Here is a 27,860-nt window from a genome sequence, read left to right as displayed (position 1 = left end):
GTTCAACCGTAAGATATTTGCCGAAATATTGGTGTATTTTTATAATTCGTCTCAGCTTAAAACTTTAAACAGTGGCACAACAATAAAAAAGTTAGTTTCCCGCAACAAAAAACCTGTTAATAAATTTAATTGATTTGTGTAAGTTGCGTTCCGAAACATTTCAATGACGTCATAACGGGGCGTGGACATCCACATGGTGTCGCTCTTCGGGCACACGTGGGTGCAAAATATTCCGGTTGCGAGGAGCGACTGAGCCAGGCGTGACCAGACATGACTTGGACGTGTCGAGTCACGCTTTGGTGCTTTCTATACAGAGATATGTCCTGCTCTACTCAACTTACAACAAGTTATAGACCCGCCTCACATTGTCCAAGCAAACAGTCTACCGTCGGCAGTTGCGTGGCCCAGTCCAGGCCTGACCAGGCGGCGTCGCCGTGGCCCGTTTGGCTCTTTGTCCCTCGCTCCCACTATACGAGCCTTATTTTGGTTTCACTCGCTTCTACGTCACAATCAAACGCGCGACGTCGGGACCCGAATCCACCCGACTTCGGTTTCTGTTTACCGTCGTTGCTAGGCGATAGATTAAACCAATCGCTCCGCTGCAAACTACCCCCAACCAGTGACGTAAATATCACACGTTGTTTACGCCATGTTGCCTGGCAACGAACTTGGTATCACCCTACATAAGATGAGCGGTCGGTGTGCACGTGTTCATAACTTGACGGAGTTTGTGGGTTGACAGGAAGTAGTGGATGACAGCTGGGTTCAGGTTAAATGCGTGGTTTTGACATACAAAGTTAATTTGAGATTCCATGCCAGGGTAATGAGGACAATTTAATGTATTTTATCCCAATCGTTTATTGGTAAAAATCTTTGTATCAGAATCGCCAAATAGTCTTATGGGAAACAAAGACTTTGTAACTAAGAGATTTGTTTTTTCTTTTATTGTTTTACTGGTAAAAATCCAGATGTAGTTTTTTAACTTGGTGTCATTGTACTGAGTACTTCTTGTGGGCAGAAACTTTATGTTCCTCCGGTTTCCCACCCAACCTTGTAAGGATTTTTTCCATAATGCGAATTAGCATCTCGGCAACGCACTGCATACCTAATAATGTGGTCGTTTCCCGTGTTTATGTCGTCACAATGGCAGCGCGCGAGCAAAGATCGAATAATAGACGGAATCGGAACTGATTGTTGCGCAACACACATATATGTATGTGCGTGTGTGTAGAAATCGTTTGTTGCCACGTAGCGTGCGAGTATGCAACTGAATGTTGCTCAGCAAGTGTAAGAGCGTGTTGAAATTTTCTGCTGACTACAAACCGCATGACAAGAAGTTTGATTTAAAACGGAATAAAGTTAATTTGGTGAAGGCGAGAATACTGATCTGCTGGCGATATGACAAGGCAGTGAGCTATCGTAGCAGGCTGTTAATTGAAACCAACAGCTGTTACCTCACTCCCCTTATCATTGCCATGCCCTGTCACACATTGCAAGATGTTACAGTTTGAGGTAACGCCTCTTGAACTCTCGTGCAAAGAATGACCAAAGCAGTTGTCATGTCAGCAGTTGTTACGTCAGCATTTGTTACGTAAGCATTTGTAACGTAAGCATATTGTTACGTATGCTGATATTAAGAGACCGCTTGGTGAATATGGAATGGCAGTGAGCTAATTGTAGCAGGCTGTTTGATAAATAATAACAGCCTCTACCTCACAACCAAACCAACACCAGGATTATCGACCTTTCCTATCACCCAGTAGAAGGATTGGAGGCAAAGTTGTTGTTTTGAAGCGAGGTTGAGACGAGGGGAAAGTTCGTTATGTTGAATTTACCTCGATAACTGGTTGGAATTATACGACGTTAAACTATTGCCTGTTTGGAATTTAGTAACAGTTCGTGTCACAGGTCGGTTTGATACCGGGATATTATTGCTGCCGTCTCGGTGCAAAGTTCGAATATTCTCATTCCACCCCCGCGCAAATGCATCACACGTCACCAATCGCTTGGGTGACATTTCGACCGTTATAGAATGTTGACACAGGCGTTCGGCGGCGAGATCCCCCACATATGATTGTGTGTTAATTATTGAGCGCTTAGCAGCGAACTGCTGATAACAAGCTCGTTGTACGTGCGAACAAACAAACCGGGCTCAGCTTCTGATGGAACGAACAAGCAGAATGTCCCGGGCCAGCGGTCGGATGCAATACCCGTTAAACTTTACAATCCCACACCTGTTGAAACCCGGATATTCTCGCCCAGCTGTTTCTGTCGCTTCATAATGGCGGCTCGTGTTTAACGAGTTACGCCAATAAAAAGGCGTTGGTTTTTGTAGGAAAGCAACAGTTCAGTCAAGGTTCACTGAGCACAATTGTTTCTCTTAAAATCACGGAAAAAAATTGAATTTACCCATTCATTTTAATAGAGTGTCTTGCGCATGCGCTGCATCCACTAAACCCAGAAATGGAGTGATGACGTCAATGTTTTAATTGTTTGTTTTTGTTTTTCAGGTTTATTGTTTGAGGGGTCACAAATGTTCTCTCCAAGGATGTCTGCAAGATCATGTAGAGTTTAACAGTTGGCCCAAATATGGCAGTACGAGCAAGTTAGGCCCTTTGTACAAAAATATACGAAGGGTTTAACCTGGCTGCCGCATGGGGGCGCAACGCTAACCATCAGCAGGAAGTCATAGAAATGTTACACATCCGCGTACTGTCTGGCAGTGATCGCAAGTTAGCGCCCTGTGTCAGTTCGACCACAGGGTCTAGGTTGCCTGCCATGCCGTACACAAGCGGAATTACCACCACAATATTTCACGTCGAAAATTTCACTGGATTTTAATAAAGTTTTCGAACAATTTTCCACCAGGTTATGCAACGACGTCAGGACATAATTAGACCCAGAAAATAAGAGTTCAGGATTCAAGCTCGGCAATACGTAACAAACCTGACTCAGATGCAGGAATGTTTGAAATGTCGTGCGGCAACATGGCAGTGATAGCAAGTTAGCGCCCTTTACTACCATGAAAAGGGTCTTACCTGCCTGCCATAACGCTACGCGAACCTGTCATCGAGTGGAAAGTGGATTTCTGCTGTTGGACGGCTATGATTGATGTTTAATGGCTCTTTGCTGTGAGGGTAGAGCTTTTAATCATCATTCTGCCGTCTTCACAAGCTCTACCAACGTTACTTTGTAAGGTTTAGAAAAATGTTCATGCGATTCAGGCCGTGCTTTCGGTTGGGGGTTAGGAAGGCTTCTAAAGCTAAAGTGACATGTAAAGTGCTCCGTAGGTATTCCGTGCATTGTCGTTGCCAATTTACCCCACTTTGAAGATAACTAACAAGCTTGGTTGACCGTTAGTAATGTTATGGGAAAATTTTAACATAGCTGCAAAAATTAGCAGCATTAGAGTGTGTGCGTGTAACAAATATGGATCAAAGTACTGTGCATTAATTTCCTTCCTGATAACACCTTTGCTTTGTCTTCATGTGACCTTCAGCCTACCCAGCCCCAGTCCCCGCCACTCATACTTGCCCCCGTCCTTGCTTAACTATTTCAAGATCGTTTACAAGCGTGACACGTGGACGTCAACCATTGGTTGCTCTGATCGAACGAATGTCATGATTTGGCAGTGAGTTGAGTTTGTTGCCCTGTATAATTAACAACAGGGACTCAATTCATTTCCTCGTGATGAACATAACTGTCGTCAACCACGTGACGCGGCACATGACGCATGGCTTTATATCGCCCCGTGTGGTGAAAGTGTATTTGTACATTTTGACGCAATAAATATGGTATACGATTTCTGTGTACATTGTTTCCACAAGTTAGTTGGAGTTGCGATTGTGACGTAGATAATACAGCTGCTCATCCATGACGTTAATCTGAAACACAAACAAAATAGTCAGTACGGAACTGTTGCATCATCGAAACTAGCAATGTTTTTAAACTAAACAATATGATAACTAAAGTAGATTAGTCTGGGCTAAAACCAACAAAATCGCAAAAGCACAAAGCGGCATCAAGTTTCATTCGTTGCCTTGACAACAAGAATAATTTCAGCACCGGTTAAAACAACCGTTACAAAAAATTAACCTTGGAATGCAGACCTCTTGCTTCGATCCGATACCTCCTCTCATTTCTCTCAATTTCTTTGATGGTTTGTATGAGATTTTCCCTCATATATTCACTCGGGTCGTACTTAGCCTGGAATTTGATTAAAATAGTAAAGAATTCAAGCGCAACATTTTTATTTACATCACTTCGGGTTGTGTGACGCCTCCCATCCCATACTCGGTGTGAACGAAGGTTTATTTCCTCAAGCAGATCATCCCTTACCTCCCTCACTTTACCAACCTTAACAACAGGATGAGAGGGGTACGTTGAGGTTATTAACAGTTAACATTGCTTCACAACATAGGCCTACCTTATGCTTCCATGTATCCAATTCCACTCGAAGCTATTGTTGAAAGAAAAACAGTTTAATGAACGCGGCGCAAACTGACAACAAACATTAATTTCAAAACCTTATCGATCTCCTCCATGTCCAATGTAAAATGTTGTCTTGTTCGTTAAAGAGTCCGCGCACAGCGTGACAGAAGAAAAATATATTGAGTTGGTGAAGTTCCCGTTGTCATACATCGTCCTACAGATCCAAACTTGCCCGGTTTTCGCAAACAATAAGATAATGAGCGTCATACGGTTCGTAAAACATATTCGCATATCGCATTGCTTTTGTACTTTTGTGTGCTAGCGGTCGTGTTTCATTTTTTCCACAGCTTCAAGGTAAATGGCGTTTGCAAAGGCATGAAAAAAACTTTCTAACAAATTTTGCACTTTTTTCAATACAGAGCAAAATAACTTAGTTTCTCTTTTCTTTATTGGATTCCATAGAAAATTGTAAATATATATTTTTTAAATAACATCTTTTGATAAATAGGTACCGAATTAAAGGTTGCTGTAGGATTATTTCTGGTATGGAAAAACATTTTTCTTCCCAAAAGTGCGACACAGAGACATGTAAAAAAGTTCTTAAATGTTCGTTTCTTTTGGTTGTTACGCTTTGTTACATCCTACGTATAAGTAATTGCTGATCACCATGTGCATCATGCTATTTCAGAGTTTCCTTGTAGGACGTCAAACGAGGTTGGCATTTTGGGGCAAAAGCAAACCCGTAGGTTGCAACACTTTGTTGTGTCTGGAAACCATAAAAATGTTGTTGGGTTCAAAAAATAGTCAACGCAAATATTACAAATCACGCATTATCTGATATGGTAACGCTAATTACACTACACTTTAATTTGGCCGGTATATATTTTCAATAAGACTTCTATTCCCAAAACCACAAGCAAATATAACTTTAACACAACACACAGTGGCATATATTTGGTTTTAATAAAAAGATGACCAATTTAAAAACAAACAGTTAAATAAACAGAGTTTATGTTAAAACTTTTTTGATATTTTTATTTAAGTACAACAATGTTTAGAATTTTTCCAGCATGATTTGTGACAGAAATCTAAAAGACTCGAAAATGTTTAATCTGTTGTCAGTCATGTAAAAGTAGTCACTCTGAGCTGTTTTCGGAAATTGTTTGTGGAAGTTGGAAGTTAATAATATTCGGCAAAATGATGAAATTTATGCTTTTGTTCAGCCGGCAAGGCAAAGTCCGGCTACAGAAATGGTTTCATGCGATTGGAGACAAAGAGAAGAAGAAAATTCTCCGGGATTTGGTCTCAATTGTTCTCAACCGACGGCCCAAAATGTGCAATTTTCTTGACTGGAAAGATTTCAAAGTAATAATTTGAGGACAAGTATTTAACCACTTAATGCACAGAACTATGGGCGGTTTATAATTTGATATTTACCAATTCAATAACTTATAAAAAGTGTGTTGTTTCACATTGAACTGTCTTGTTGTACTATTAACTTAATTTCGTTGTTTCCAGGTTGTTTACAAAAGGTACGCATCACTTTTCTTTTGCTGTGCTATTGAGGACAGTGATAATGAACTTCTGGCATTGGAGGTCATTCACCGCTATGTGGAAATTCTTGACAAATACTTTGGAAGTGTTTGTGAACTGGACATAATATTTAACTTTGAGAAAGCTTATTTTATTCTGGATGAATTTCTGCTGGCTGGAGAGATACAAGAGTCTTCCAAAAACAAAGTTTTGCGGGCTGTGGAAAATGCTGATGCCCTCCAAGAAGAAAACCAAGAGGCTGAAGCAACAAGAAGTATTTTAGAGGAGTTTGGTTTAACCTAAAGACAAGATAATGTTTTCTGGTTGGTGTAAAACATTTGTACAAACATGTCTTTAGTTAAAAAAATGTAGGTTGCTATAAAAGCACTTGTGTAATGTTTTTGATTGAAAACTGCTGCAAGCACTCCATACTTTCAATGCAAGACGAAAAAGTGCAAACAATTTTTAGCTGCTCCGTGTTTATGTTAAATCCCAATAAACATCTAGTGCTGCTACATATGGAATGGAAATGTATTTCTTTTGCAATAATTTGCTGGCATACTGTTTGAAAAGCTAAATTATCATGTAAATGTACAGGCAGTTTATCATATTTTTAAGTTCACATTGTGCAAGATTGTATGCAATTTATTTCAATAATAAATTAGCGTCTTTGTTCTCCGAAGCCTGTGATGTTTCGAAGGACTGTAAACCCGGCAAAAATAGTTTCCGAAAGTGTTTCTCCACCCTGCTGGATGCTGTCAGATACTTCAGACATTCTCTCCATGTCATTCAGTCTGTAAAAAAACACAGTTCGTTTATATACTACAGTGAGATATTAACCTTGCTTTGTTATTTCAATGAATATTCATCTACCACTGATACACATTTTATTTTTTCATTAGAAAAGTATAACCATGCATTTAAAGTTGTGTACAGTTATGTGATCATTACCTTCTTTCAAGAAACTGCCATGTGTCATGAAAATCGGGGGATTGATCTGTTAGCATGACCAGTTGGGTGCTCGCGTACAGTTTTGTAAGCACTCCTCGTTTCGCATACCAGTTCATATCGAAAGAAGTGTCACCAGCGTAATACCAAACATCATCCACCATTCTGGCCAGTTCATCCATACTGCTGATTAGTATACTTGGGTGAAGCAGTACTGACATTGCTTGAGGCCATTTGTTTATGTACGGAATAATCATGCGAAGTCTGAACTCGATTGCATCACGCAGGAAGGCAGTTACAGTGGCTTTGTCTGTTTTGTCAACAATTTTCTCTCCTTCAGATTGTAAGTACTCCTCAAAGTGTTCGTTGCACTTCCTAACAAAGTACAACGCCAGGTCTGATCCTCCATTTCCAAACATTCCCTCTGCCACCCCAGCATAACCAGCAGCTTCTGCCCCATTAGATATTGCTTCTCGAGACCAACCATAAGCATCAACAAAATCAAGGGCTTGATCCAAAATAACTGATTTAACATCAATATCTTGGTTCTCTTTATCAGATTCTCCTGCACTGTCTTCAGCAAGTGGATTTGGAGTATCGTGTTTAATAGAGTAGTTATAGGCAAAAAAAGTTGTGGGTTTTGTAATGGCGAGTGGAAACTTTATTTTCTTCATACATTGACTACCTAGTGTGGATACAGCATTGGTTTCTGTTGCTTGGGTTGCCAGTTTACAAACATGTCTGCTTAGAATCGCACGACCCAAGGAGTAAGCCATTATACCAATTACACAGACCTGTCAAAAACAGTTAGGCAAGCGGTCATAATTGTTTTGAACTTCCACCAGCAAAAAACTGGTCAAAATACATATCTGTGTCAATACTTAAACCAATTACAGGTAATGTTACACTTAACCATGCCAAAATATAGTTACAATTGTTTTGAAACGCTTGCATGAACTCTGAAGTGTGACAAGGGTGCAGTACAAAAAATGGTTGATGCAGGACTGGATGTTCTTGTTGGGTCACCGTTGACCACTTGTGGTCGTCTGAAAACCCATGTGGTTGCTGTGACTTGACAATTTTCCAACATTCCTCCAAAGACAACTTTTTCCCTTCCATCGTGCAAATGTTGAAATAAAGAACTGGATTTGCATAACTTTCACTGTACACGATGTGACATTCGTACAGTAATACGTCTTTGGGAAGTTTCTTTGGATTATGAATTGACTTTTTCATAACTACAGGGCAGTTTTGTAAATCGATTAGATTGCTCTCCCAACCATCTCTGCAACAATCAGAAGCCAAAATAAACTCCTCGCAGCGTTGTGTGAATTCGGTCTTGCTGATTGTGGCCATTTTGGATCATAAAGCAGAGCTTAATGCTTTCATTGCGCAAAATCGTACAACATTTTAACACCACGGTGGAAAATATAAATGTATGTGCAATACACGGTGCCAATGTTTATCACGAAAAATGTCGTTTTAGCTATAACACAAGATAAATAACCAGACAAGTTAAACATAAAAAGTATTAAAAAAACACATCTTTATATAATTTTGCAAAAACACCTTGAATTATTTTACGGTTGGCTGCACAAATATTTTCACTGGGGAAACCACCTGATGCGTTTGTCATGAACTGGATATTTTTTCGTTACAGCCACTATTTTTAATTGGTTGAAGGAGTAAAACTTCCATAAATATGTCGAACTTATCACCGTTGGTAAAGTTAAGCAATGGGTTGCATCTGTCTTCTCTGGGCCTGGGAACTTACCGCGGTCTTGGTTCAGAGGTTTATGAGGCAGTAAAGTATGCGTTGGAAATTGGCTACAGGCACATTGACACAGCTTTCTTCTATAAAAACGAGTCAGATGTTGGCAGGGCAATCAATGACGCCATTGCGGAATTCAACATACCTAGGGATGAAATTCAGGTGGTGACGAAACTCCCTAATACTTGCAACCGCCCAGAACTAGTTGTGCCAGCTCTGAAGCAGAGTTTAGTGAATCTCAACATGTCATTTGTGGATCTGTACCTGATTCATTCACCTGTCTGCAGGACACCAATTGACGGCAAAAAAGTGAGTGGTGATGAAAAATATGATGCAGATGGGAAACCGGTCTTTGATGATATCGAACCAAAACTTACTTGGAAAGAAATGGAGCGGTGTGTTGATCTTGGCCTAACTCGCTCAATTGGAGTTTCAAATTTTAACAAGGATCAAGTACAGCAAGTTCTAAACAACTGCAAGATCAAACCAGTGACAAATCAAGTAGAAGCCCATGTTTACTTGCCGCAAGATCAACTGCGGGAGTTTTGCACCAGCAATGATATTGTTCTGACAGCATTTCGGCCACTGGGTGGCAGGCTAAAACCTCATGATCCAGATATTCTCAATGACAAACTTATCAGTGAACTAGCCGCCAAATATAGAAGAACTCCTGCTCAGATTTTGCTTCGTTGGGAAATAGAGAAAGGGCATGTTGTTCTGGCAAAATCAATCAATCCTCAAAGACTTAAAGATAATTTAAATATATTTAATTTTAGTTTGTCTGATGAAGATATGAAGAAAATAAAGGACCTTGAAACTGGACATAGATATTGTCCATATCTTGATTCAAAACCAAGCCCCCAGTATCCATTTCACACAAAATTTTAGATGTGTGTAAAGGAAACATTTATAGCAGTGAATAATGTACATATATCGGTGCATTTTTTTCCAAGTTCAATCCTTGCTGCTATGTGTGTTGTGCGTAATTACATTGCAATCAGTCTAACACAGTGTTTCTCAAACTTTTTATCTGTACCGCCACCAAAACACCTTAGTCATTTAACAACGCCCAACAGAACAGACAAAATACATAACGAATTTATTTGTTGCTTGTCAATTATTGCACGTTCTACCAAGTAAGAGCTGAGAAAATTACAGAAAGGTGCTTGCGTACCACCTGGAATGCGTTCATATACCACTAGTGGTAAACGTACCACCAGGTGGGAAACACTGACTTATGCTATAGGAGAGAAAAATTGCCCCCTCACCAATTTAGTCTCCAGCACCTCCCGTACGATTGCGCCCGCATCCACTTTGGGAACCACTGGTCTAACACAAAGTAGTTACTAACTACAATTTATTTAGTGAATTGAGATAGTTAGACTTGCCTTCACACAAATTGAACAGGCTTAGGTTGGAAACCAACATTATAACCTTTTATTTGCAAAAAATTATTGGCTGCACAAAATGATTAAATATTTTGAAATGAAGATGCTAAGGTAAATTTAAATAACACCACTATCCTTCAGTTTCCCTACTAATTCTTCAACATTTTCAACTTTAATTCCGGCTTCTCGTTCCGGGGGATCCACCACTTCCAATACTTCAAGGTTGGATTTCATTTCAACTCCAAGGTCAGCTGGGGAGACCTTCGCAACTTTCTTCTTTTTTGCTTTCTGTTGACATGTTTTCAGAATACCAAGAAATTGCAATACAGGCATAATTCAACTGGGTTAAAGCACTTTCTATTGGAATATTGCAACATCAAATTAACAAATAAAGGCAGGAGTTAAAAAACCTCTACAGTTTAATGACAAATTTTATTGATGTTCACAATACAGAACATCTTACCCAATTATTTACATAGCAGATAAAACAATTTGTGGCATAACTTTAATTAAGTACTGAACAAAAAAATATGCCCCGGAAAAAAATACTTAATATAAACTGATTTGTTGCAAATACCATTATGTTTGGAAGGGTTGCATATCTTGGTTCATTAAGTCGCAAATCAGCTGAAACAACAGCTGGCATCTTAAGTTCCACAGTTTCAAGGCCTCCATCAATTTCACGAATCACGGTTAACTTCGCATCTTCAACCTTTATTTCTGAAGCAAATGTCCCCTAAACACATCAACATAGGATAAATATACATGTATTTGTGGTTGCCAATCTATTTCTACACAAAATACTTAAAGTACACATTCTGATAAACTGATTTTTAATATTACAGCCTGCATGCAGTTGTGGGTACACATGTATTGATTATTCCTATGTTTTGAAATTCACCTAAAATATAGAACATACCTGAGGCCAATCTAGTATTGAAGCAGTCATTTGAGCTGTTTGATTACAATCACCATCAATAGCTTGTTTTCCCAAAATTATTAAATCTGCTTTTTCTTGTTCTGCAAGTTTTGCCAATATTTTGGACACCTGTAATTGACTTTTAACAGTTAAAAATATGAATTACACTTATAATGAACAAAACAATTAAAAATAAACAAAACCATAGTTTACATGAAGTGGAGTCATGGTGTCATAATCTTTTCCTTGTATTTCAACATGAATGCCTCGATCTGCACCCATTGCTAATGCAGTTCTCAGGGTCTCCTGGTTTTGAGTTGGTCCACATGTCACAGCAACAACTTCGCTTGCTACTTTCTTCTCCCGGAGTCTGCACAAACAAATCATTCAAAACCTTGCTTGCAAAAATTTTGCGTCAATTTATTGTGCAGATTTTGTGCACAAAAACTGGTGTTTTTGAGCGGATCGCCATGAAATTGTGACATGTCATTCTGTCCAATACACAGTAATCACACAAAGCCAGTTAATTGAAATACCTAATGGCTTCTTCCACAGCAATTTCATCAAAGGGATTCATTGAATGCTTCACCCCCTCAGTTACAACACCCATTTTGTCTGGTTTAACTCGAATCTGCCAAAATATATGTGATAATTTTCAACTAGCATATTCTAAAACAAAAAACTTACCTTAACTGCATAGTCAATTACCCGTTTTACTCCAACCAAAACCCGAGCCATTATGGAAAATACTTTATGACAGCAGAAAGGACAAAAGCCAAACCAAGCTTGGTTAAATTGATGTTCCAACTCAGTGGAACTTTTATGTTGTTTTACCCGGCACCAAAGATGCAATGACCTCTGCTCCGGTAAAACAATTTACCTGCCTTATATTTGCCTTTATTTGTTAATTCATTAAATTGTCTGGGCAAAAAAAATTAAAAAGTTTGAATTTAACTTCATTCTTATTATTGCTACTTTACATATTACTGCAATAATTCTTGTTTTCTAAAACTTAATTGTACGTTAACAGCCCTCGAATGGGATATAAACAACCTGCGCGCACGTTGGTAGTTTTGCTGGCAAGAGCCAAGAAACACTCGGAAGATACATTGCGTCTCTGAAAATGGCCGTGGAAGATGTGGGTGGAGATGTTATAAAACCGCTAGAAGCAAAAGGAGTCCCCAAGTCTGGAAGATGGTGGAAATCGAAAAATATTAGCAGGTGCCTTTACGGAAATTGTTAATTCATACCAATTCACAAACTAGAGGGATGTTCAATTTTTCTGAACTGTGTTTTGTTGATAATTGACCTTAAGCAAGTAAATAATACTTGATAAATTTATCATGTGGAAACAGGCATATTTCTTACCCAAGAAAACGTTTTTAGATTTTCATCCCTTCCAAAGGATAAACCGCTTCGATCAAGCTGGCAAAAGAAACAATTGCAAAGAGCTGAAAAGCTTGCAGTTAAACATTACCAAGAGAGAGTGATTGAGGCTAGAAGGTAAAATCAGAAACAATCTTCATTTTGAATACTATGGGATTTTATGTAGAAAATAAAAAATTAAGATCCTTAAATTGTTCACTTTCTGGCTTAACTGTTCTAATGTGTATATAAGTGTTTTGAGTGTTTTGACCCCACTATCCCATACACACATATACATTACATTTAATCATCCTTAAATATGCTTTTTAGGCAACAAAAACTTCTGCACAGACAACGTGTGGAAGAACACAGAAAACGGAAAGAGGAAAATCAGCGGAAATCAGAAATCGTTGAAGTTGTAAGTTTTTTATTCAGATTTTTTTGTAAGATGTCAACACTTTTTGAAAAAGTCTGTTTTATTAAATGTTTACAATACAAAAATATGGTTGTGTACAAGTATTTTGTTGTTAGTTTATCTCAGCATTAATATGTTTTGAAACCTTAGGGGATGTATGTTGAGTAACTTCTCTGCTTTGGTTGCAGCACTGTAGAGAGTCATAATTAAATATGTGTATAATACGTTTTTTTTTTTAGATTAAGAACACTGCAAAAATTAAAAGAATGAAGAAAAAACAATTGCGCAAAATTGAAAAGCGTGACACGAACAATATTAAAGGCAAGTCAAAATAAGATGTCTTCTACACTACATGCTGGGTTGGTAACGTGCGTGTGTTCCTCATTCAAATTACTTCATACTCACAATGACTTTTAAAACAGAGTAACAGACTTTGCATAAAATGACAAGGTAGTTTATGTACAAGCTGCACCTAACTAAAACTCTGTTAAAAAACGGCAAATTTAATGAAATATAAGTATTTTGCCAAATGCAAAAAAACAAAGTTATTTCACACAAAAAACGAATCTGGCTTATAATGGTTGAGAGAAGCTGTGGATACGTTTTCCGATTCCTGCAATCATAAATTCAAATATAGTTTGGTGTTTATGGTGAGCATATTTTCAACCTACTGTTGTTTTCCTTTTATTTGTGATTCCAACTGGTGGTGATCGTGGGAGTGTTGGCTGCTTGCTTGGTTTGTTATATGCTTGTTTCTAAATATTACAAAATATGAAACCTCAAATGCTCAATATTGGTTATTTTTTTTCATCAGCTAGAAGTAAGTGTTCCGAGCCATTTGCCAAGACTTAGGCAAGGCCTTTTTACATAAGGACAAAATGCTTTCTTGGGGATTATCAGTTTTGAGAGAGTTTATTAATTTTAAAATGTGCTCCCTCCTATATCTTCCAAGAAATGTTTATCATGGTTTGTGACTTTATTTATTGCTTGTTGTAGTTTGTAATGCCATAGTGCCACCAAGGTTACTTTTACGTTTCTTTTATGAAACAAGAATACAGTGGTATTTCACCAACAAGGAAAGAATCAGTAACTTTACAGAAAGATATTTTGGATAACATTCAGGTTTAAACTCCCAGCTGTTAGTTAAGATTAAGATTTTACCTTTGAGATATATTCTGATCGAGCTTCTGGTTGTTGGTTTTTAAGGAAATCTGGAACAAAACCCCCTTTCCTTTTGATCCTTATTGGGACCACTGGGGGTTCCCCAACAGATGAAGGGGGTTGGTTGGGGCCGGCAGAGAGAGAGTCTATAGGGTTTATAAGCGGCTCTGAAGCTCGTGAACTTTCGACCTCTAATTGGTCATTGCTGTTCCCATGACGACTGTGAGAAGATGAGGAATGGGATGAAGCATGGAGTAATGAGTGGTCATCCGTTATCTCCTCCTTATCTGGCTTTGCTTTCAGAAGAAAAGATCTCCTTCCTCTTTTCGATAAGGTTGATGATCTGCTGAACGGATTCCTCACTGACGATGAGCGTCTTCCTCGATTCTCATCCTTCTCCTCTTTTGCGAAAGGATATTCTTTTCCTCTTGAATAGTAGATGAAGGATATGATTGTGATCCAACAATAGAGCTGTGGACATTTTGAATAACAGTAAAATTTCGTTATGTCTTTTTTCTTTATCAACAAATCAAGAAAAATCATAAGTGTTTCATGCTGGAATAAGATAAAAAACAAATTTTAGAGCTTACGGGACGTTCATTTTGAAAAAGAAAGTTACAAGCTTTGCCAACCGGTTGAAGTAAGTTAAACGAATATGGTGACGAAGGGTATGAAAGTTAGACATGGATTGTGAAGACAATCTAGCACATTCAAGTTTGTGACGTTTGCCATTTCAACACATGGAGGAAATGTACATTTCGTGATTTGGAAATTTGTTTGCTGACCCCATGTTTTACATCGCGCGTATTCGCATAAGTTAATTGCGCAATAGGTTGTCAGGTCAGTTCAACAACCTTGAGTTCTGGGTCCAGGCATATTTGTGTTGATTTGCTAACTGGACAGATTTGATGATCATCGCGTTTGTGAGGAGATGCTTAAAGGAACATGGCGAAATAATTGTTCGATGTGCTCACGAAAAAACTACAAAGCCGACTCACCAGCGTGAAATACCGAAGCCAAACCTCCACTAACGAAAAGACACCAAACGACGTTACCTGAAATCACAAAACACTTCCTGTGGAAAGTTGTCATGATTTGGGGGTTGTTGGTAAACCTACAGTGCTGTAGGAGGTTTTATGTATTGAACATTTTGTTGTCGTTAAATAACCAGTCTTGTATTTTAACAACACCACATACTTTTACTGCAGTAAAAGTCAATCATACACAAAAATATTCTTCCAATATTGTTAAATATTATGGGGTTATGCACTGAGCCTGGTACTGAGGCAAAACAGGGATTCATGAACATAGAAACACACGTTGCCTTACCACTGGCCACAAAAATAAACCGCCATAACATGTCGCCTTCACCAAAATATCGACTAGAAATGAGAGTGGGATCACAACGAGGGCTGGGTAAAGCATGTACATGTTCTCCTGCACAACATTAATAGATTGAACGTCAGTCAATGGTACAAGGTTTTGCAATTACATGTAAACGACCGAACATTTATAATCGGATTAGTTCAACTGTGCCGCGGTCGATTTAATAACAGTAATGGTCAGTATATCCTCATTAAAGTTGGTAATATTCCCCAATATCCAATCACAAGGGAATTAAAGCCCCGTTTAACAACGGGCGTTGTTTGATAGAATACTGGCATCACCAGGTAATTTGTAACTTTGTGTTCGCAAGTTAGTTTAAGAAGACCCAGTGAAGTTTATTTCAACGCCCAACTATTGTTCAATCTTCCCACGTTTTACTCGTGTCAAATTTCTCTGGTTTAGTTGCACGCATCGATACCAAGGTCAAGTTGACTTACAAACCAAGCGCTAAATATGGTGAACATCCCGTCAAGCACTTGTAAACCCAGGATCGCTAACTCCACGTAAACTCCGATTATTAAATGTGCTGAAAAACAATAAAGCTATTCTTTATTTGTATTCTTACATCACAGATACGCATTGCAGTCTTTTGTTTGAAAACAAACAAAACAATCCTGTAGTATTTAATTAAATACATGTGGCACATCGACCAGTATAAACAGTTAATCAAAACCAGCATTTTAGGCTAAAACACGTGTTTGCATCATAAACTTTGTATTGGGTGCAGTGTTTCTGTGTAATTTTACACAATGTAAAATCATTAAAAATCCGCCACAAACCTGTTTGTGGCAGACTGTAATCAATTTTGTTCATTCCCCACATAGTTAGTAGAAGTATTCGAAGTGTGCTTTGTAACTGCAAAGCAAATAGTGGAAATGTTTCCTGCAACTTTTATCGCCATGTGTTAGTGAAAGTTTTACGACGGTTTAAACAAAATTACTGTAGTTTTTATAAGTCATCACCAAAAGCGGAACTATACCGTAAACCGAAGTGTTTGCCCTTTTTCAAACGTTGGCAACGCACAACGCTTAACTTTTAATATAGAAATACGTTGATTTCCCGGTTGATTTGTACTTACAAACATTTTCCATCCTGTTCCAGTCACGCATGTCAGAAGGTCTCTCTTTATGCAGCAACACACACGATAGTGACTCACAAGTGGTATCTGGACGATGCCCCAACCTATCGTTTTCATTTTGACCTAATTTTGTCCTGTGAAGAAGTAAGGTTTAAACCTGACTGGATCTGCTTCCGAAACTATTTCATGTAAAGCGATTTACGATAGCTACCTCAGCAGGTTATTAACTGCCTTATGGAACTTAATAACTACAGCTCATTAATCTTGTCGAATTCCATTTTTGTTGATTGGATACGTTCCATTGACTCAGTCACTTTCACTTCAAACAAACTGTGTAAACAACATATCTGAACGCAACTGTGTCGTTTCGTGTTGTTATCTGGGCTGCATCAGAGCAAACTACACAATTTCTGTCGGGTCAAGTCCTTACCTTATGGTTCCAGGTATTAAATTCCATCACCGACATAACGAGAGGGTTTGGTCTGGCGTGACGTCACTGTGTACTTAATGCTGTGTAAATAACAAAACATCGGTAAGACTGGCTTGCCGAGCTTGGCTTGCGATGGAATTCATGCTGGCACACATCGCTCACAGTGCTTCACCATAACAACTATTCCGTTCCACCTTTACATTAACTTGAATAATTCAGCTGTGATCCCGCGGTTACTTCGCCCGGGGCCTTTTCTGGAGAGCAACCGGCAGTTACTGATAACAACAAGTACATAAACTTGTGTTCCTGAAAACACTGAGAGAAATCTAAACATCTTACTCAAAATATCAACAGCATTGCTTAAATAAACGTAAAACCATCGGTTAAATCGTTGACTGGCTCTAATTAAAAATGAGGCAATTTCTAATTCTCTCTCCGATTAACTGAGTACTTCTTTCAACTATATTTCCGCAGAAAAATCTTAATATCGCATTTAAATGATACAAGACACACGCTAAACCCACGAATTTCCAGCAAGCAATCCTGTGCATTGTGTTTCGAAGCCCATGGCGAATCACTGGCGCGTTTCATTTCGTGAGCATTCAAGCATGAAATTGCCGCTGATCTTGTTTGATTTCTATGTGCGGCGTGAGCATTTATTATTTTTGTCAAAACTATTGTCACAGTTTTGTTGCCATTGCGTTACAAAACTATCGAGTGAAAAAAACCTTTTCTGTTTTGTTTGGACTCTGCATGAACCAGATAATCCCCATGAATCCAACTTCAATATAAATTATTTTTTCACCACGAGATGACGCTGTGGAGCAGTTGTCAGAATATATATTTTTTACAAACAGCAAACTGCTTGTACATAATAAATTATATTTCATGTAAAAATAACTTTTATCTCTTGGGGTCGTGAAAGTAGCACAAATTCCTTCTGCAAAATATTTGAGTCACACTTGGGTAAAGAAGACAAAGACTTTAATTAAACAATTTAATAAAAATGCGGTATGAATCGTACACAAGAGAACAAGCATTATTCAGCTATCACACGTGACCTTGTAAACATGTTAGGCACTGATAAACAAAAAAATAATATTTTTGGTGAACTTCTGTAAGCTCGTATCAACTGTTTGTTGCGCTCGCAATACGACCGGTGTAGGCTTGCTTTGAAACAAACACTTTCGAATTAAAGTACAATAATTAAAGTGCGTATATTAACTATACGGGCGCGTGTTACGAAACAGAACGTTTGCAGTAATAAAATATTAAAAAACACATTTAATGCAACGCATTCTGGTAATAGTTGAGACGATGTTATGTCCGCGATAACCTTTGGTGCATTTAAGATGAAACACGTGCACAGTTTTGGCGGGAAAGAACGAACCAATAAACTTCGACATCAACTCATGTTAATGCACAAATGAAAAACTGTTTGCAACATTTTTCAATGACATCGTTTTGGAAATAATGTAAAAGTTTACAATTTAGTGGTCAAATATTTTTATCAATTCTACAGAAGTCGTGCGGCACAAAACAATGAACATTTCACTGGCAGCTAATTAAAGCGATGTATTTGCTTCAAAAAATAAATTTAAAAACCTTTCAGTTCAACAAGGAAGGAACGTACAAAGACGCAAGCAGAAATGCAAGATAACAAAATGTCGGAACGTAAAGTGTGTTCGATCGGTTGCAGAGGTTCCCAGTACAGCACGAAGACGAACAGTCAGTTACAATCCTTCTCATATACTCCGGCAATGTTCTCATCATCAAGTCGCACGTAAACGAGTTACAAACAACCGTGGGTTGGCATTGATATAACAACATGCTTCCAGTTGCTGTGGGAAAAGTGTCTTATGTTACGCGTGCTGTTGGATGACTGCTTATAAACGCGGAAAAGCAACAACATCCCTCACGGTAACCATACAGACTCTTTTTTTTGTTAAACCCAAAAATCCATATGCGGATTAACAGCTTTTACATTTATTTTTGGTGATGCACAGTTGCTCTACAGATGACGTCAGATAATTTGTTAGTGGGAAGCTTGTCGTTTCATTATCTCACGCTCGTTTACCACGATATAAACTGTCGTACTGATAACTTCCGAACAGTTATGGACGTTTCCCTGTCAAATTGACAATAGCATCAACCTGAGTACTTCAGTCAATCTTATCACGCAGGAGGAAACGGGAAGGTCATAAAGTTAATGAAAGAATAAATCCCCGACCTAAAGTGACCCGTGTGTTGGCTACGTATGTTTCATACATTGACGGTACCTACAGAAAGGCAAGGTCAACGCAGCAAGGTCAAACTATCCGATTGATTGCAAACTTTCAGATAAATTGAAGGTGAAGCGGAACTTCGCAATAAACAATCTTTTGTGTTTGGACACTGGTGGCGCATTAGCATCAGGCGATATCACTAACCCCTGTCCTACTGTTGCCTCTGCCTCAATTTAACGTGATTATCGATCAAAAAGTGATGTCCAATAATGGACATGTTGTGTTCTGGAACGCCAAATGTGATTAAAGGGACAATCGGTCCACGTGACACAGAGGATATGACGTCACACAAATGTTTCTATCAGATTGAATTGTTGGAAAGTTACCGCAGAAATCCAACGTTAACTAGTTTATTTGTCAAGTCACCTGACGAAATATCGTGATGACTCAGCATATGTTGTAAATCCAAGCGCCACTTGTAATAGGTGGACATGAGTTTGTGTTAATTTTTCAACCTTTTGAAGGTTTCATTCCCTGTCGGATTCAGCTTTTTGTTAATATTCGATCCATTGTATTACTTCGAACGCCGAGACTTGAGCAATTCGTTTTCATTAGACTTGACAACCAGAAAAAAGGCACTTACTTTGGGGGGTTCCCCCGTCCACCGTGATGGTTGCCTTCAAGCATGACGTCTCGGGCCCAAGTTCTTCATTAACAAGACACCGCATCGGTTTGACGTCATCACTCCACACTCCTTGGGTGGGGTTACTTCTACTCATCCCACTGTAGCACATCATGTTGCCTGTGCAGATTATAAACAAGTTTGCATTTGAGGTAGGAATGGAGTTCGCAACTCTGTTGGAACCCCGGCACAAGACTTGTATTCGAAGAAAGTGGAGGACGTATCCCAACATTCTGGAGGATTGTTTGACGCAATCATGCCACGGTTGAGTGCACTTACTTGGCTTCGGTTTGGGAAGTTCAATGCCGGGCAGTTTGTTGCAGAAATCTTCGTTATCACAACACGTCACAGCGCACCGCGTCACGTTGAACTCGATTGGATATTCTTCTGTTTGTTCGACCAACCTTTCCAATATTTCGATGACATCATCACAACCTCTACCAGCTCCTCCTCTGCATTCTTGTGAGCACGAACCCAAGACGACTCGCGCTGCGAATAAGTGTTTTGGAATGTTGTCACGACAATGAAAACGCGCGCTACGGTAAGCGACTCAGATCAGTGCTTTTACCTGTTATGCAAATCAAATCGTTCTTATTTTGCAAACAAAATTATCGCACACATGAGCAATAAACGTGGTACATAGAAATTGGTCGTGATCGCAAAAGTTTGGGAATGCCTGGTTTCACTTAACGAATATCCTATTATAAATCATTTAGTTCTATAAAGGAAGCTTGTTGAATAACAGGTAATGAGAGGTGTGGTTGAAAGTCTCCGCTCTTTGAAGCTCCTTTAAACACCAAAGCAAGATACCAAGATTAAATATTTATCTCCAGGATTTGCATAATTGATGCAGTCGCTTGTCGCGAGTCGCCTGTCGCGTCGTACCCAATAAACACCCAGAACATGCCGTGTGATTTAATCGAAGTGGGCAATTTAACGAAGCTGCAAGGCGTGACCCTATACCGGGAATACGTGGAGAATGGTTGCAAATAACTTCAAGCCAAACACATTGATAAATTTACTCACATTTACTAATTACTTGTTGTGTGAATACCAACAACACGTTACGGCGAGAATGATTTGAAACATGTTTTTGTTCAACAAAATCTTACAGCGCAGCGGGCTTAACACGTGTGGAAAGGTGAAGCAAGTTTAATATAAGCGTCCGCTAGGGTTAATCAATGTTCGATTTCACCTCTTCAATGGCAAATGAAGAGCAAATGACCTTACTAGTCCAGAGCAACTCCGGAAAGCTATCGGATTGCAATGTGAATGTCAGACTGGGTAATCGGGTGTGACATGAACAGCCAATAACGATTAGGCGAAACACGACCTCTTCCTGCTTAAGGTTTTTTCGATTACCCTCCCTACTGCTCCGGATAGCTGGGCTGCTTTTTAAATGTATTCGTTTTCAACCTTATTATATTGAAATGAATATTTAGCCAGATTTATCCGGGGTCGGGCGCACGCGGTTGAACAAAGCAGTTTCTTAATGTGAAATTTTCTTGTGAATAAAATCAGCCTTATGTCATTTTCGAAGCACAATGCGTAGAAATCGCTGCGCCCTCCTTGCAAATACAAGACCGTGTTGAACTTAACATATGGTTTTGTTTGTATTTAATTTTCTTTCCGGCCTATCCCTACTTCAAATGTCCCGTATGTGGTTCCAAGCCACACAACAGGTTAAACAAAAAGGCAAGTACTGACTTTTTGATAATTTTGTCCCATCTTCATTACATGGAAGCTTCCACTTATTCGCACCATAAGTGGGATCTTAAATAATGTATCACGTTCCTATGGTCAAGTGGCGAGAGAGAATGTTTTGCTGAAACGTGTCACAAAAGATAACTAGTTTCAACAAATGGATTGTTCAACACCCTTTGAATTGCAACATCGTTTGTATGCTGTGGTTTCTACAGCAGTATCAAAATCACTTTGTCCAGGGCAGAGAAACCGTTGTGGGCAATAATTGTTGTTTACATTCCAAGTTTGTGACCTTTCAAAAGATAATGTCAACCGAGGCAGGTAAGCCATCACACGAAACATGTGAGGATGGAAAAGCTTGATTTAACATTTTGGATTCAAATCCAACATAAATATTGCAACAAGGGATGCACCGAAAGTTCAGTTTGCCGAATTTATTCGGTTTCGGCCGAATATTTCTGCAAAATTCGGCCGAAACCGAAACTTTTTTACTGCATGTAACGCTGATACCCGAAGTTTAGAAAAGGTTAGAATCATTGTTCAAAATGTACGAATATGTTCGTTTCATTTGTTTATTTTCACAGAAATGATAAAAATCAACTTTAAGCATTTGGCACAGAAGACCAAAAAAGGCTGTATGATAAGATTAGTTCCAACCCAGCACATATTTTGTTTAAATTTATTGTGTTTAAAGAGATGGATACCAAAATTAGTTTCGGTTAATTCGGCAACTTTTGCCGAATATTCGGTTTCGGCCGAATATAAAAATAGCTGTTTCGGTGCATCACTAATAAATATCACGGCAACATTAGAAAAATATTTCAATGATGTCGAAACCAGCGGGCGAGACATTTTCCATCCAATGACGTGCTAAATGTTGCATGTGTGTCACGTGATGGGTGACACGAATAATTAACCCAGGAAAACATCTAATGTCCACTCCATGCACTTACTTTCCATTCCATTTATAATAACTTCGGTGTCAGCGGTGAGGCAGGATTGTCCGCGAACTTCGGGACAACTCTCTTCATACAATTTTCTATCATTTAACTTTCCACCAACCCACGTAGCTGTCCCACCATGACATTGAAGGCAGTCACCTGTGACGAAGAGAACACATTTATCTGTCGTCGCACAACAAGAGCGCCCATGTTTAGCAGTGGGAGTTTGTTGCGCCCGATTTCTCGTTGTGGGAAATTATTTTCCCGCGAACGGCAACACTAGTTTTAATCCCAGACATTAAAGTCCGAGCTTGGTCAGATGATGAGATTGTAATAAACAAACTAAACAAACGCACACTCACCTCTGTGATGAAGAAGGATGAGAGCGAACCAGATTCCGATGTTCGCAAACGTTCCCATGCTTTCTACTCTACAATCTACACACAAACACAAAAATAAATTTAATTTTCTTCCACTTTGAAATAAAAACGTTTCTACAAGTAATGTAATGGGGGATTACCCGTAACCTTATTCCAACCCTATTTGTGACGTCATAATCTCGCGCGACTGTTTTCGTGTGGGGGGTTGACCGCCAACCGCGGTGAGTCGCGATCGTTTTGTTCTTTAAATATCATCTTACCAAACGCAAGTGGCCTTGGGGGTTAACCGCGCGATGCTGATGATCAACGCCTTTATGACATCATATTGTCGCTATTCTAAGGGTCGGACACCTCAGATTTTCGTGATTTCACGCGGGTAGAACGTCTGGAAGCTCGCGCGTCACTTCTCACATTTCTCTCACTGAATCTTGCTGCTTCAAAAAAACTTCAAAATAAACCGACGACCACAACTACCAGAAGAACATTGGGCTCCAATCTCAAACAGTTCCACTCAAGTCTGTACTTAACGTATATGCTGTTGATATTTCACTTAACCCCACCCTCGCTTTACGCTATGAAATAAACGTCCAAAAATGTAGCCTAACTGCTTTCACGTGAATGATAACTTGCTTTGTCCGTTAAAAATGTTCCTTGTTTGATAACTAAACGTTTAACAGTGTTTACAAAGTTGTACAGAGTACGGTGTCTAAACTATCACAAACACTCATAATAAAATCTAACGTTTACGTCGAGGAGGCCATGCAGTGACACGTGATACACCGGATAAAATCAATCTGGCGGTTAATTCAACTTGGCCCGAGTAATCTGGGGCAACCAGCACTTCCAGTTCAAACCATCACTCGGAAGCATCCCATGCGGGCGGGTTTGAACTCGGCGTAAAGTTCACATCGCGGCGCTTTCATTGAAAGTCGATGAATAAACAGCGAGAAAATAGCTTTGAAACCCAAGAGAGTTGGGAAGTTATGGTAGTTATGTGCGGTTGCTGTTCTGATCAAGTCGGACAAGGTATAGCGTCTTTAATGGAAACTTGCTGTACTATTGTTCGTAATTTACGTTTTTCTTATTTTGAAATTTCAAATTTCTCCTTTTTCGAAATCATTCAAAGTGTTTTTATTTCAAAAAATGCCAACGATTTGTTAACAAAAAGGTTACATAAAACTTTGTAAATTTCTCCTAACTTTTCCGCCTGTTCGCCCCTCTACCCTTTACACATGTCGGGGATGTTAATGGCTCTCATTCAACCTGGAACACGCTTTAAACACATTTTGTTCCCTCATATGTGTCCAACATGCTCAAAGTCACTCAAGGTGAACCGAACTTTTCGTGTTCGTTCTATTAAATCAACACAGACACCAACCACCGTGCATCGGCGTCTGCAGCTGAGACAGTTCACAAAGAAAAGAGGTCAGACCGTGTGTCGATCAGTTTGGGAAAACAAACGTTTTGTTGACTTTTTCCTTGTGGTTGCGTCCAAGCTCTGTGTTCGACAAGCCACAAACTTTCCTAATGGGTTTCGTGCCATCAGCCTCAACCACAGGTAAAATTTCTCATTCACATATCGAGGAAAAACTACCCTCAATAATTTATGTCGTATTTTGCTGAAAATCGCTCACCTCCCACTGAGTGGAACTCGGTAATTTCGGATTCGGTTAAACCGGAAATTCGTTTATTTCGGACGAAATTGTGAGAAACAAAAACGTTTTGGAAATTCAGGACAAAAGTTTATTTTTCAGCTTCACGTGCTTTCCTAAGCTAACCACGTTTCAATTCCATGTTTATCCACAACTACAACTTCACGTGCTTTCCTAAGCTAACCACGTTTCAATTCCATGTTTATCCACAACTACAACTTCACGGTTGGGTGATTGCACAATTGCTTTGTGCTTTGCAACGTTGCAACGGACGTACCGACATTATTCCTGCCTCTACCTCAGTTGTCATATTTATTGCCCAATGCTTTTTAAAATGGTAATGCGCCAGGTTATACTTATGTGTTGCAGGGCTTTGAATATTCAGGTCATAAACGTATCAAAGATGTATTTAGTTAACTCGTTTTCACTGAAATCATGCGTAAGTACACAATGCCACGGTTGAACGAACATCTTTGCACAAACTACGTCTATTCCGGACAATTTTTCCTTGGCAAATCTATTGACATTCGCTTCATATTCACGAGATAAACACAAATGGCACAAAATTATTCTAAACATATATATTAGTTACATGCGCCTGATTCACTCTTGGTTTACCAACAATATCAAACTGTGTGCTTGTTGTCAACTCTGATTATAACTGTTTCTAGTTGAAATGTTTTACCAGCGAACAGCGGTCGGTTCGTCCTCAAGTCTTAATATAGACTTCAACCAAACATTGTAAATAACCCCCCTTCTTTCCATCGTCAAATGAAATAAGCTTACAATTGTAACAGGGAGAGTCACGTGTTTTGTCACAAACATGCCTTCGCACGTGAAAATCGATTTGCAGAATTATAAAATAAATTCCTTTGGCGACAATGTTACCAGTTCCATAATGTAACCCGTGCCAGGTTGAAGTGGGGAAACCTCTCAACACACTTCAAGCGGCCGTTGACATTTTAACCCTTACTGCATTCACTCTCATCACAATATATGACAACACCCACCATGCAACTACAGCATTTTACTTCGTGGTTATTCAGGCGTTAAAACTTCAACCCAAACTCATCGGTAAATAGTTTTAAATTAATATTTGTTTATTCTCAACATACATAAGACTTTCAAAACAAAACCAATCGTTTATATTCCCCAGCTGACTATAGAGGGTGCACTTTCTAACCACTGCCAAAATAATTTGCCTTCTAGATGACAACAAACAGCCCGAACCTAAGTAGAAAAATTCATTTCATGTAAACTTGGCTCAAACGCAATATTTGTGAGAACATATTGACGTCGGTTGAAATGTGACCGTGCACCTCGTCCCCTCCACTAGTCAATGTGTCACTTATCTACGTCTCTCGTTCGTCAAACTCAGACGCGACGAGTTTTGTTTCGCTTCATCGGTTGAGGCTTCGCGCTATGTTTTTACTTTCAGTGACGCAGATTCCATGGATGGGACGAACCATTGAACTCCACCATCTGGTGGTCAAACACTGATAAAATCTTTGGAGAAATGATTCCATGTTTGCCGACAACGAGCTAATGTCTTCCTAATAACACGACTATTAAAATTTATATCTCTCTACAAAGGCTTGCCTTTAACATGAATCCGATAAACGACTTCTTTGCAGAATTATGTTTCCTCGCAAAGCCTTTGTTCTTACTCGCCTGACTCTATTTCCGTACCAGTAGGGTAATAATGTTAAAAAAACGATGAAATGAAGACAATCTAACACCGTGTTTGTAACATTTTGATTCGCTTGCCAAGAAAGCAAAGGTCTTAAAACCGCTAACAGGTAAAACCATCTGGCCTCTCTTTTACGGCTGCAGACCCACGACCGCACACTGTTTCCCGTCTAACCCTTTTATTGCCTCACATAACTCCATACTTGACCCGACAACTGGTCACTCGCTTTACTCTGGGTCATTTATTGGCGTCTTCTCGACGGCGGACGGCCGTAAAACTCAACCGCTTGTCATATTTCCCTCTCCCTCCTACGTTTACAGCAAACAAGGGGTGTTGACCGGAGTAGTGGGACCGTGCGATCTGCAGCTGTTCTCTCCCGACACACTGTTGTTTTATGACCAATTGTAGTTGTTTTAAACGTACAACGCAGTTGTGTGGTCACGTGGAGTTCCTGTCATCGCCCCGCGGATTGTGACGTCATAACCGTCATAAAAGTTTCTGCAGCATCAAGAGATCAACGCGTTGTAAAACGTTTACTGACTGCCACCTTCCAGTTATGAAGTAATGCCTGCTTGCGACAGTTTAGGTGCAACCCCTGTTTCACGTCCAGTTTGGTGAGAAACCAGCACCGTAACCGAGAGTCCCTCCCTCCGCCAAACTACCACGAAATTGGACAATCCCCATGAGATTGTATCCATTCCATAACCTAATCCTCCTGTTTTCCCATTAGCCACACAAACACATAGCCAATGATGTGTTTAAAGCAAGCTGCAAACAAGGTCACTGTTTCGACGTTACGGACCACACCCTTGGCGTGATTTATAACAGTCTTGTCGACTGGACAACAGGCAAGACTTCCATTTTGTGGTGATTATAAATGGTGATTATCGCCATTAACCATTGGGTACCAAACTAGGTGCAACCCGCCGAAAACCAACCCAGGTGGAAACACTGTGGCCAAGCAAAAGCTAAAACCAACCAAAACTGCACTAATGAGACTTCTTTTGTCGAAACAGTATCTGTAACTGCTACATTCTGAACACACGAGGGCGCTGTTCTGCTATGAATGTAAGAAGTTTTTATCGTAAAATTTACTCAGTATTTGGAGAAACTCGCACCGATGTCATTTATTTTGTCAAAGAAATACAGGGAGCTGTAAATTAAAAATATACATTTGGATGAAAAGTTTCCCTCCTTCATTGGGATTCGAACCCGTGATGTCAGATTAAGGTTTCAGTAATTTTTTTGACCAGGATACCCAGGGCACGAATCCCGATCAGGTTTTCTTCTTGATATATGGGTCGGGCGCTTGACCAATGCTGCCAATCACCCGTCATGGCGTTTGTGTCGACCAAGAAACACCTCTTTATCGCCATCTTCCGTCTGAAAGTATCGTAATAAATCCAACTTTACTTTTAAGTTTGCGTCGCATGAAACAGTTTCAACGAAAGGAACCGAAAGGTGGCGGCAAGGAGCTTGCTGTCAAACTCCCTAAAAAGTTGGACTCCTTAATGTTGCGTATTGTACGGAGCCACCCAAGCGTAAACACGCAAATGTTTCAGGATATTGGCTGCATATCCGGGGACGTAACTTGAGGTTGAGTTTCAGGGATTGCTTACAAGTTATTTCTCTTTTACTTTTGCTTAGTCATCAAAAAGCTTCAGTCTCTTGTCTCCAATCAAAACGACCGCCTGGCAATGAGACGGTGGCGTATCCAGGCCGAAGTTATTGCGGCAAATATTTTTCGAAAATAAAATTTTG

General features: G+C 39.4%; 8 protein-coding genes across 9 annotated transcripts; 3 read left to right on the top strand and 5 right to left on the bottom strand.

Annotated features, from left to right (window-relative positions):
- Nucleotides 1–3,076: 3,076 nt before the first annotated feature.
- LOC145899154 (uncharacterized) lies at nucleotides 3,077–4,635 on the bottom strand. Of its 2 annotated transcripts, none has more exons than XM_082987875.1 (5): nucleotides 4,527–4,635; nucleotides 4,427–4,459; nucleotides 4,258–4,356; nucleotides 4,096–4,206; nucleotides 3,077–3,884 (listed from the first exon to the last, which is right to left on the bottom strand). In XM_082987875.1, exons 1-5 carry the CDS (start codon nucleotides 4,542–4,544, stop codon nucleotides 3,828–3,830), a joined length of 318 nt encoding a protein of 105 aa, XP_082844001.1. In that variant the 5' UTR covers nucleotides 4,545–4,635; the 3' UTR covers nucleotides 3,077–3,827. The 2 variants fall into 2 exon arrangements, with proteins under 2 accessions (XP_082844001.1, XP_082844003.1); XM_082987877.1 differs by having other exon boundaries at nucleotides 4,110–4,206.
- Nucleotides 4,636–5,564: 929 nt separating this feature from the next.
- Nucleotides 5,565–6,641, top strand: LOC145897073 (AP-1 complex subunit sigma-2-like). The gene is made up of 2 exons (XM_082985239.1): nucleotides 5,565–5,796; nucleotides 5,950–6,641. Exons 1-2 carry the CDS (start codon nucleotides 5,629–5,631, stop codon nucleotides 6,265–6,267), a joined length of 486 nt encoding a protein of 161 aa, XP_082841365.1. The 5' UTR covers nucleotides 5,565–5,628; the 3' UTR covers nucleotides 6,268–6,641.
- Nucleotides 6,626–7,794, bottom strand: LOC145897072 (ubiquinone biosynthesis protein COQ9, mitochondrial-like). The gene is made up of 2 exons (XM_082985238.1): nucleotides 6,916–7,794; nucleotides 6,626–6,758 (listed from the first exon to the last, which is right to left on the bottom strand). The coding sequence occupies exons 1-2, from the start codon at nucleotides 7,686–7,688 to the stop codon at nucleotides 6,626–6,628; spliced, it is 906 nt and encodes a 301-aa protein (XP_082841364.1). The 5' UTR covers nucleotides 7,689–7,794.
- A 770-nt stretch (nucleotides 7,795–8,564) lies between these two features.
- LOC145899059 (aldo-keto reductase family 1 member C3-like) lies at nucleotides 8,565–9,728 on the top strand. Its single transcript, XM_082987771.1, has one exon. It carries the CDS (start codon nucleotides 8,615–8,617, stop codon nucleotides 9,569–9,571), a length of 957 nt encoding a protein of 318 aa, XP_082843897.1. The 5' UTR covers nucleotides 8,565–8,614; the 3' UTR covers nucleotides 9,572–9,728.
- A 369-nt stretch (nucleotides 9,729–10,097) lies between these two features.
- LOC145898497 (electron transfer flavoprotein subunit beta-like) lies at nucleotides 10,098–11,828 on the bottom strand. The gene is made up of 6 exons (XM_082986971.1): nucleotides 11,678–11,828; nucleotides 11,527–11,621; nucleotides 11,204–11,360; nucleotides 10,991–11,119; nucleotides 10,649–10,807; nucleotides 10,098–10,359 (listed from the first exon to the last, which is right to left on the bottom strand). The coding sequence occupies exons 1-6, from the start codon at nucleotides 11,726–11,728 to the stop codon at nucleotides 10,189–10,191; spliced, it is 762 nt and encodes a 253-aa protein (XP_082843097.1). The 5' UTR covers nucleotides 11,729–11,828; the 3' UTR covers nucleotides 10,098–10,188.
- Nucleotides 11,829–12,079: 251 nt separating this feature from the next.
- LOC145898603 (coiled-coil domain-containing protein 86-like) lies at nucleotides 12,080–13,435 on the top strand. The gene is made up of 4 exons (XM_082987118.1): nucleotides 12,080–12,211; nucleotides 12,377–12,493; nucleotides 12,686–12,773; nucleotides 13,010–13,435. The coding sequence occupies exons 1-4, from the start codon at nucleotides 12,114–12,116 to the stop codon at nucleotides 13,103–13,105; spliced, it is 399 nt and encodes a 132-aa protein (XP_082843244.1). The 5' UTR covers nucleotides 12,080–12,113; the 3' UTR covers nucleotides 13,106–13,435.
- LOC145898600 (uncharacterized) lies at nucleotides 13,240–16,531 on the bottom strand. The gene is made up of 8 exons (XM_082987117.1): nucleotides 16,396–16,531; nucleotides 16,097–16,172; nucleotides 15,755–15,843; nucleotides 15,261–15,368; nucleotides 14,930–14,986; nucleotides 13,932–14,402; nucleotides 13,442–13,525; nucleotides 13,240–13,383 (listed from the first exon to the last, which is right to left on the bottom strand). Exons 1-8 carry the CDS (start codon nucleotides 16,510–16,512, stop codon nucleotides 13,321–13,323), a joined length of 1,065 nt encoding a protein of 354 aa, XP_082843243.1. The 5' UTR covers nucleotides 16,513–16,531; the 3' UTR covers nucleotides 13,240–13,320.
- Nucleotides 16,532–17,839: 1,308 nt separating this feature from the next.
- On the bottom strand, nucleotides 17,840–22,810 carry LOC145899081 (uncharacterized). Its single transcript, XM_082987792.1, has 5 exons — nucleotides 22,740–22,810; nucleotides 22,390–22,536; nucleotides 20,012–20,221; nucleotides 19,694–19,852; nucleotides 17,840–18,666 (listed from the first exon to the last, which is right to left on the bottom strand). Exons 1-5 carry the CDS (start codon nucleotides 22,795–22,797, stop codon nucleotides 18,434–18,436), a joined length of 807 nt encoding a protein of 268 aa, XP_082843918.1. The 5' UTR covers nucleotides 22,798–22,810; the 3' UTR covers nucleotides 17,840–18,433.
- Nucleotides 22,811–27,860: the final 5,050 nt, after the last annotated feature.

Source organism: Ascidia mentula, chromosome 4, assembly GCF_947561715.1.
Source record: "Ascidia mentula chromosome 4, kaAscMent1.1, whole genome shotgun sequence".
In the NCBI taxonomy this organism is placed as follows: domain Eukaryota; kingdom Metazoa; phylum Chordata; class Ascidiacea; order Phlebobranchia; family Ascidiidae; genus Ascidia; species Ascidia mentula.
The sequence above is the reverse complement of the archived record's forward strand: the minus strand, read 5'-3'. Positions and strand labels throughout refer to the sequence as shown.

Excerpts from the sequence above, each read along its gene's own strand:
- LOC145897072 (XM_082985238.1), bottom strand. The coding sequence starts at position 7,688 with ATGGCTTACTCCTTGGGTCGTGCGATTCTAAGCAGACATGTTTGTAAA. Across the intron at positions 6,759-6,915 it reads TGGCAGTTTCTTGAAAGAAG|ACTGAATGACATGGAGAGAA; the intron begins GTAATGATCACA and ends GTTTTTTTACAG.
- LOC145899154 (XM_082987875.1), bottom strand. Across the intron at positions 4,357-4,426 it reads TGGATACATGGAAGCATAAG|GTTGGTAAAGTGAGGGAGGT; the intron begins GTAGGCCTATGT and ends CCTGTTGTTAAG. Across the intron at positions 4,207-4,257 it reads GTCACACAACCCGAAGTGAT|GCTAAGTACGACCCGAGTGA; the intron begins GTAAATAAAAAT and ends ATCAAATTCCAG.
- LOC145897073 (XM_082985239.1), top strand. The coding sequence starts at position 5,629 with ATGATGAAATTTATGCTTTTGTTCAGCCGGCAAGGCAAAGTCCGGCTA. Across the intron at positions 5,797-5,949 it reads TTGACTGGAAAGATTTCAAA|GTTGTTTACAAAAGGTACGC; the intron begins GTAATAATTTGA and ends CGTTGTTTCCAG.
- LOC145899059 (XM_082987771.1), top strand. The coding sequence starts at position 8,615 with ATGTCGAACTTATCACCGTTGGTAAAGTTAAGCAATGGGTTGCATCTG.
- LOC145898497 (XM_082986971.1), bottom strand. The coding sequence starts at position 11,728 with ATGGCTCGGGTTTTGGTTGGAGTAAAACGGGTAATTGACTATGCAGTT. Across the intron at positions 11,622-11,677 it reads TAATTGACTATGCAGTTAAG|ATTCGAGTTAAACCAGACAA; the intron begins GTAAGTTTTTTG and ends ATATTTTGGCAG. Across the intron at positions 10,808-10,990 it reads CAATACTAGATTGGCCTCAG|GGGACATTTGCTTCAGAAAT; the intron begins GTATGTTCTATA and ends TGATGTGTTTAG.
- LOC145899081 (XM_082987792.1), bottom strand. The coding sequence starts at position 22,797 with ATGGGAACGTTTGCGAACATCGGAATCTGGTTCGCTCTCATCCTTCTT. Across the intron at positions 20,222-22,389 it reads TATTATAAATGGAATGGAAA|CGCGAGTCGTCTTGGGTTCG; the intron begins GTAAGTGCATGG and ends ACTTATTCGCAG. Across the intron at positions 19,853-20,011 it reads ACTTCCCAAACCGAAGCCAA|GCAACATGATGTGCTACAGT; the intron begins GTAAGTGCACTC and ends TAATCTGCACAG.
- LOC145898603 (XM_082987118.1), top strand. The coding sequence starts at position 12,114 with ATGGCCGTGGAAGATGTGGGTGGAGATGTTATAAAACCGCTAGAAGCA. Across the intron at positions 12,494-12,685 it reads AGAGTGATTGAGGCTAGAAG|GCAACAAAAACTTCTGCACA; the intron begins GTAAAATCAGAA and ends TATGCTTTTTAG. Across the intron at positions 12,774-13,009 it reads AATCAGAAATCGTTGAAGTT|ATTAAGAACACTGCAAAAAT; the intron begins GTAAGTTTTTTA and ends TTTTTTTTTTAG.
- LOC145898600 (XM_082987117.1), bottom strand. The coding sequence starts at position 16,512 with ATGAAAACGATAGGTTGGGGCATCGTCCAGATACCACTTGTGAGTCAC. Across the intron at positions 16,173-16,395 it reads GAACAGGATGGAAAATGTTT|TTACAAAGCACACTTCGAAT; the intron begins GTAAGTACAAAT and ends TTTGCTTTGCAG. Across the intron at positions 14,987-15,260 it reads GTTTATTTTTGTGGCCAGTG|GTAACGTCGTTTGGTGTCTT; the intron begins GTAAGGCAACGT and ends TTGTGATTTCAG.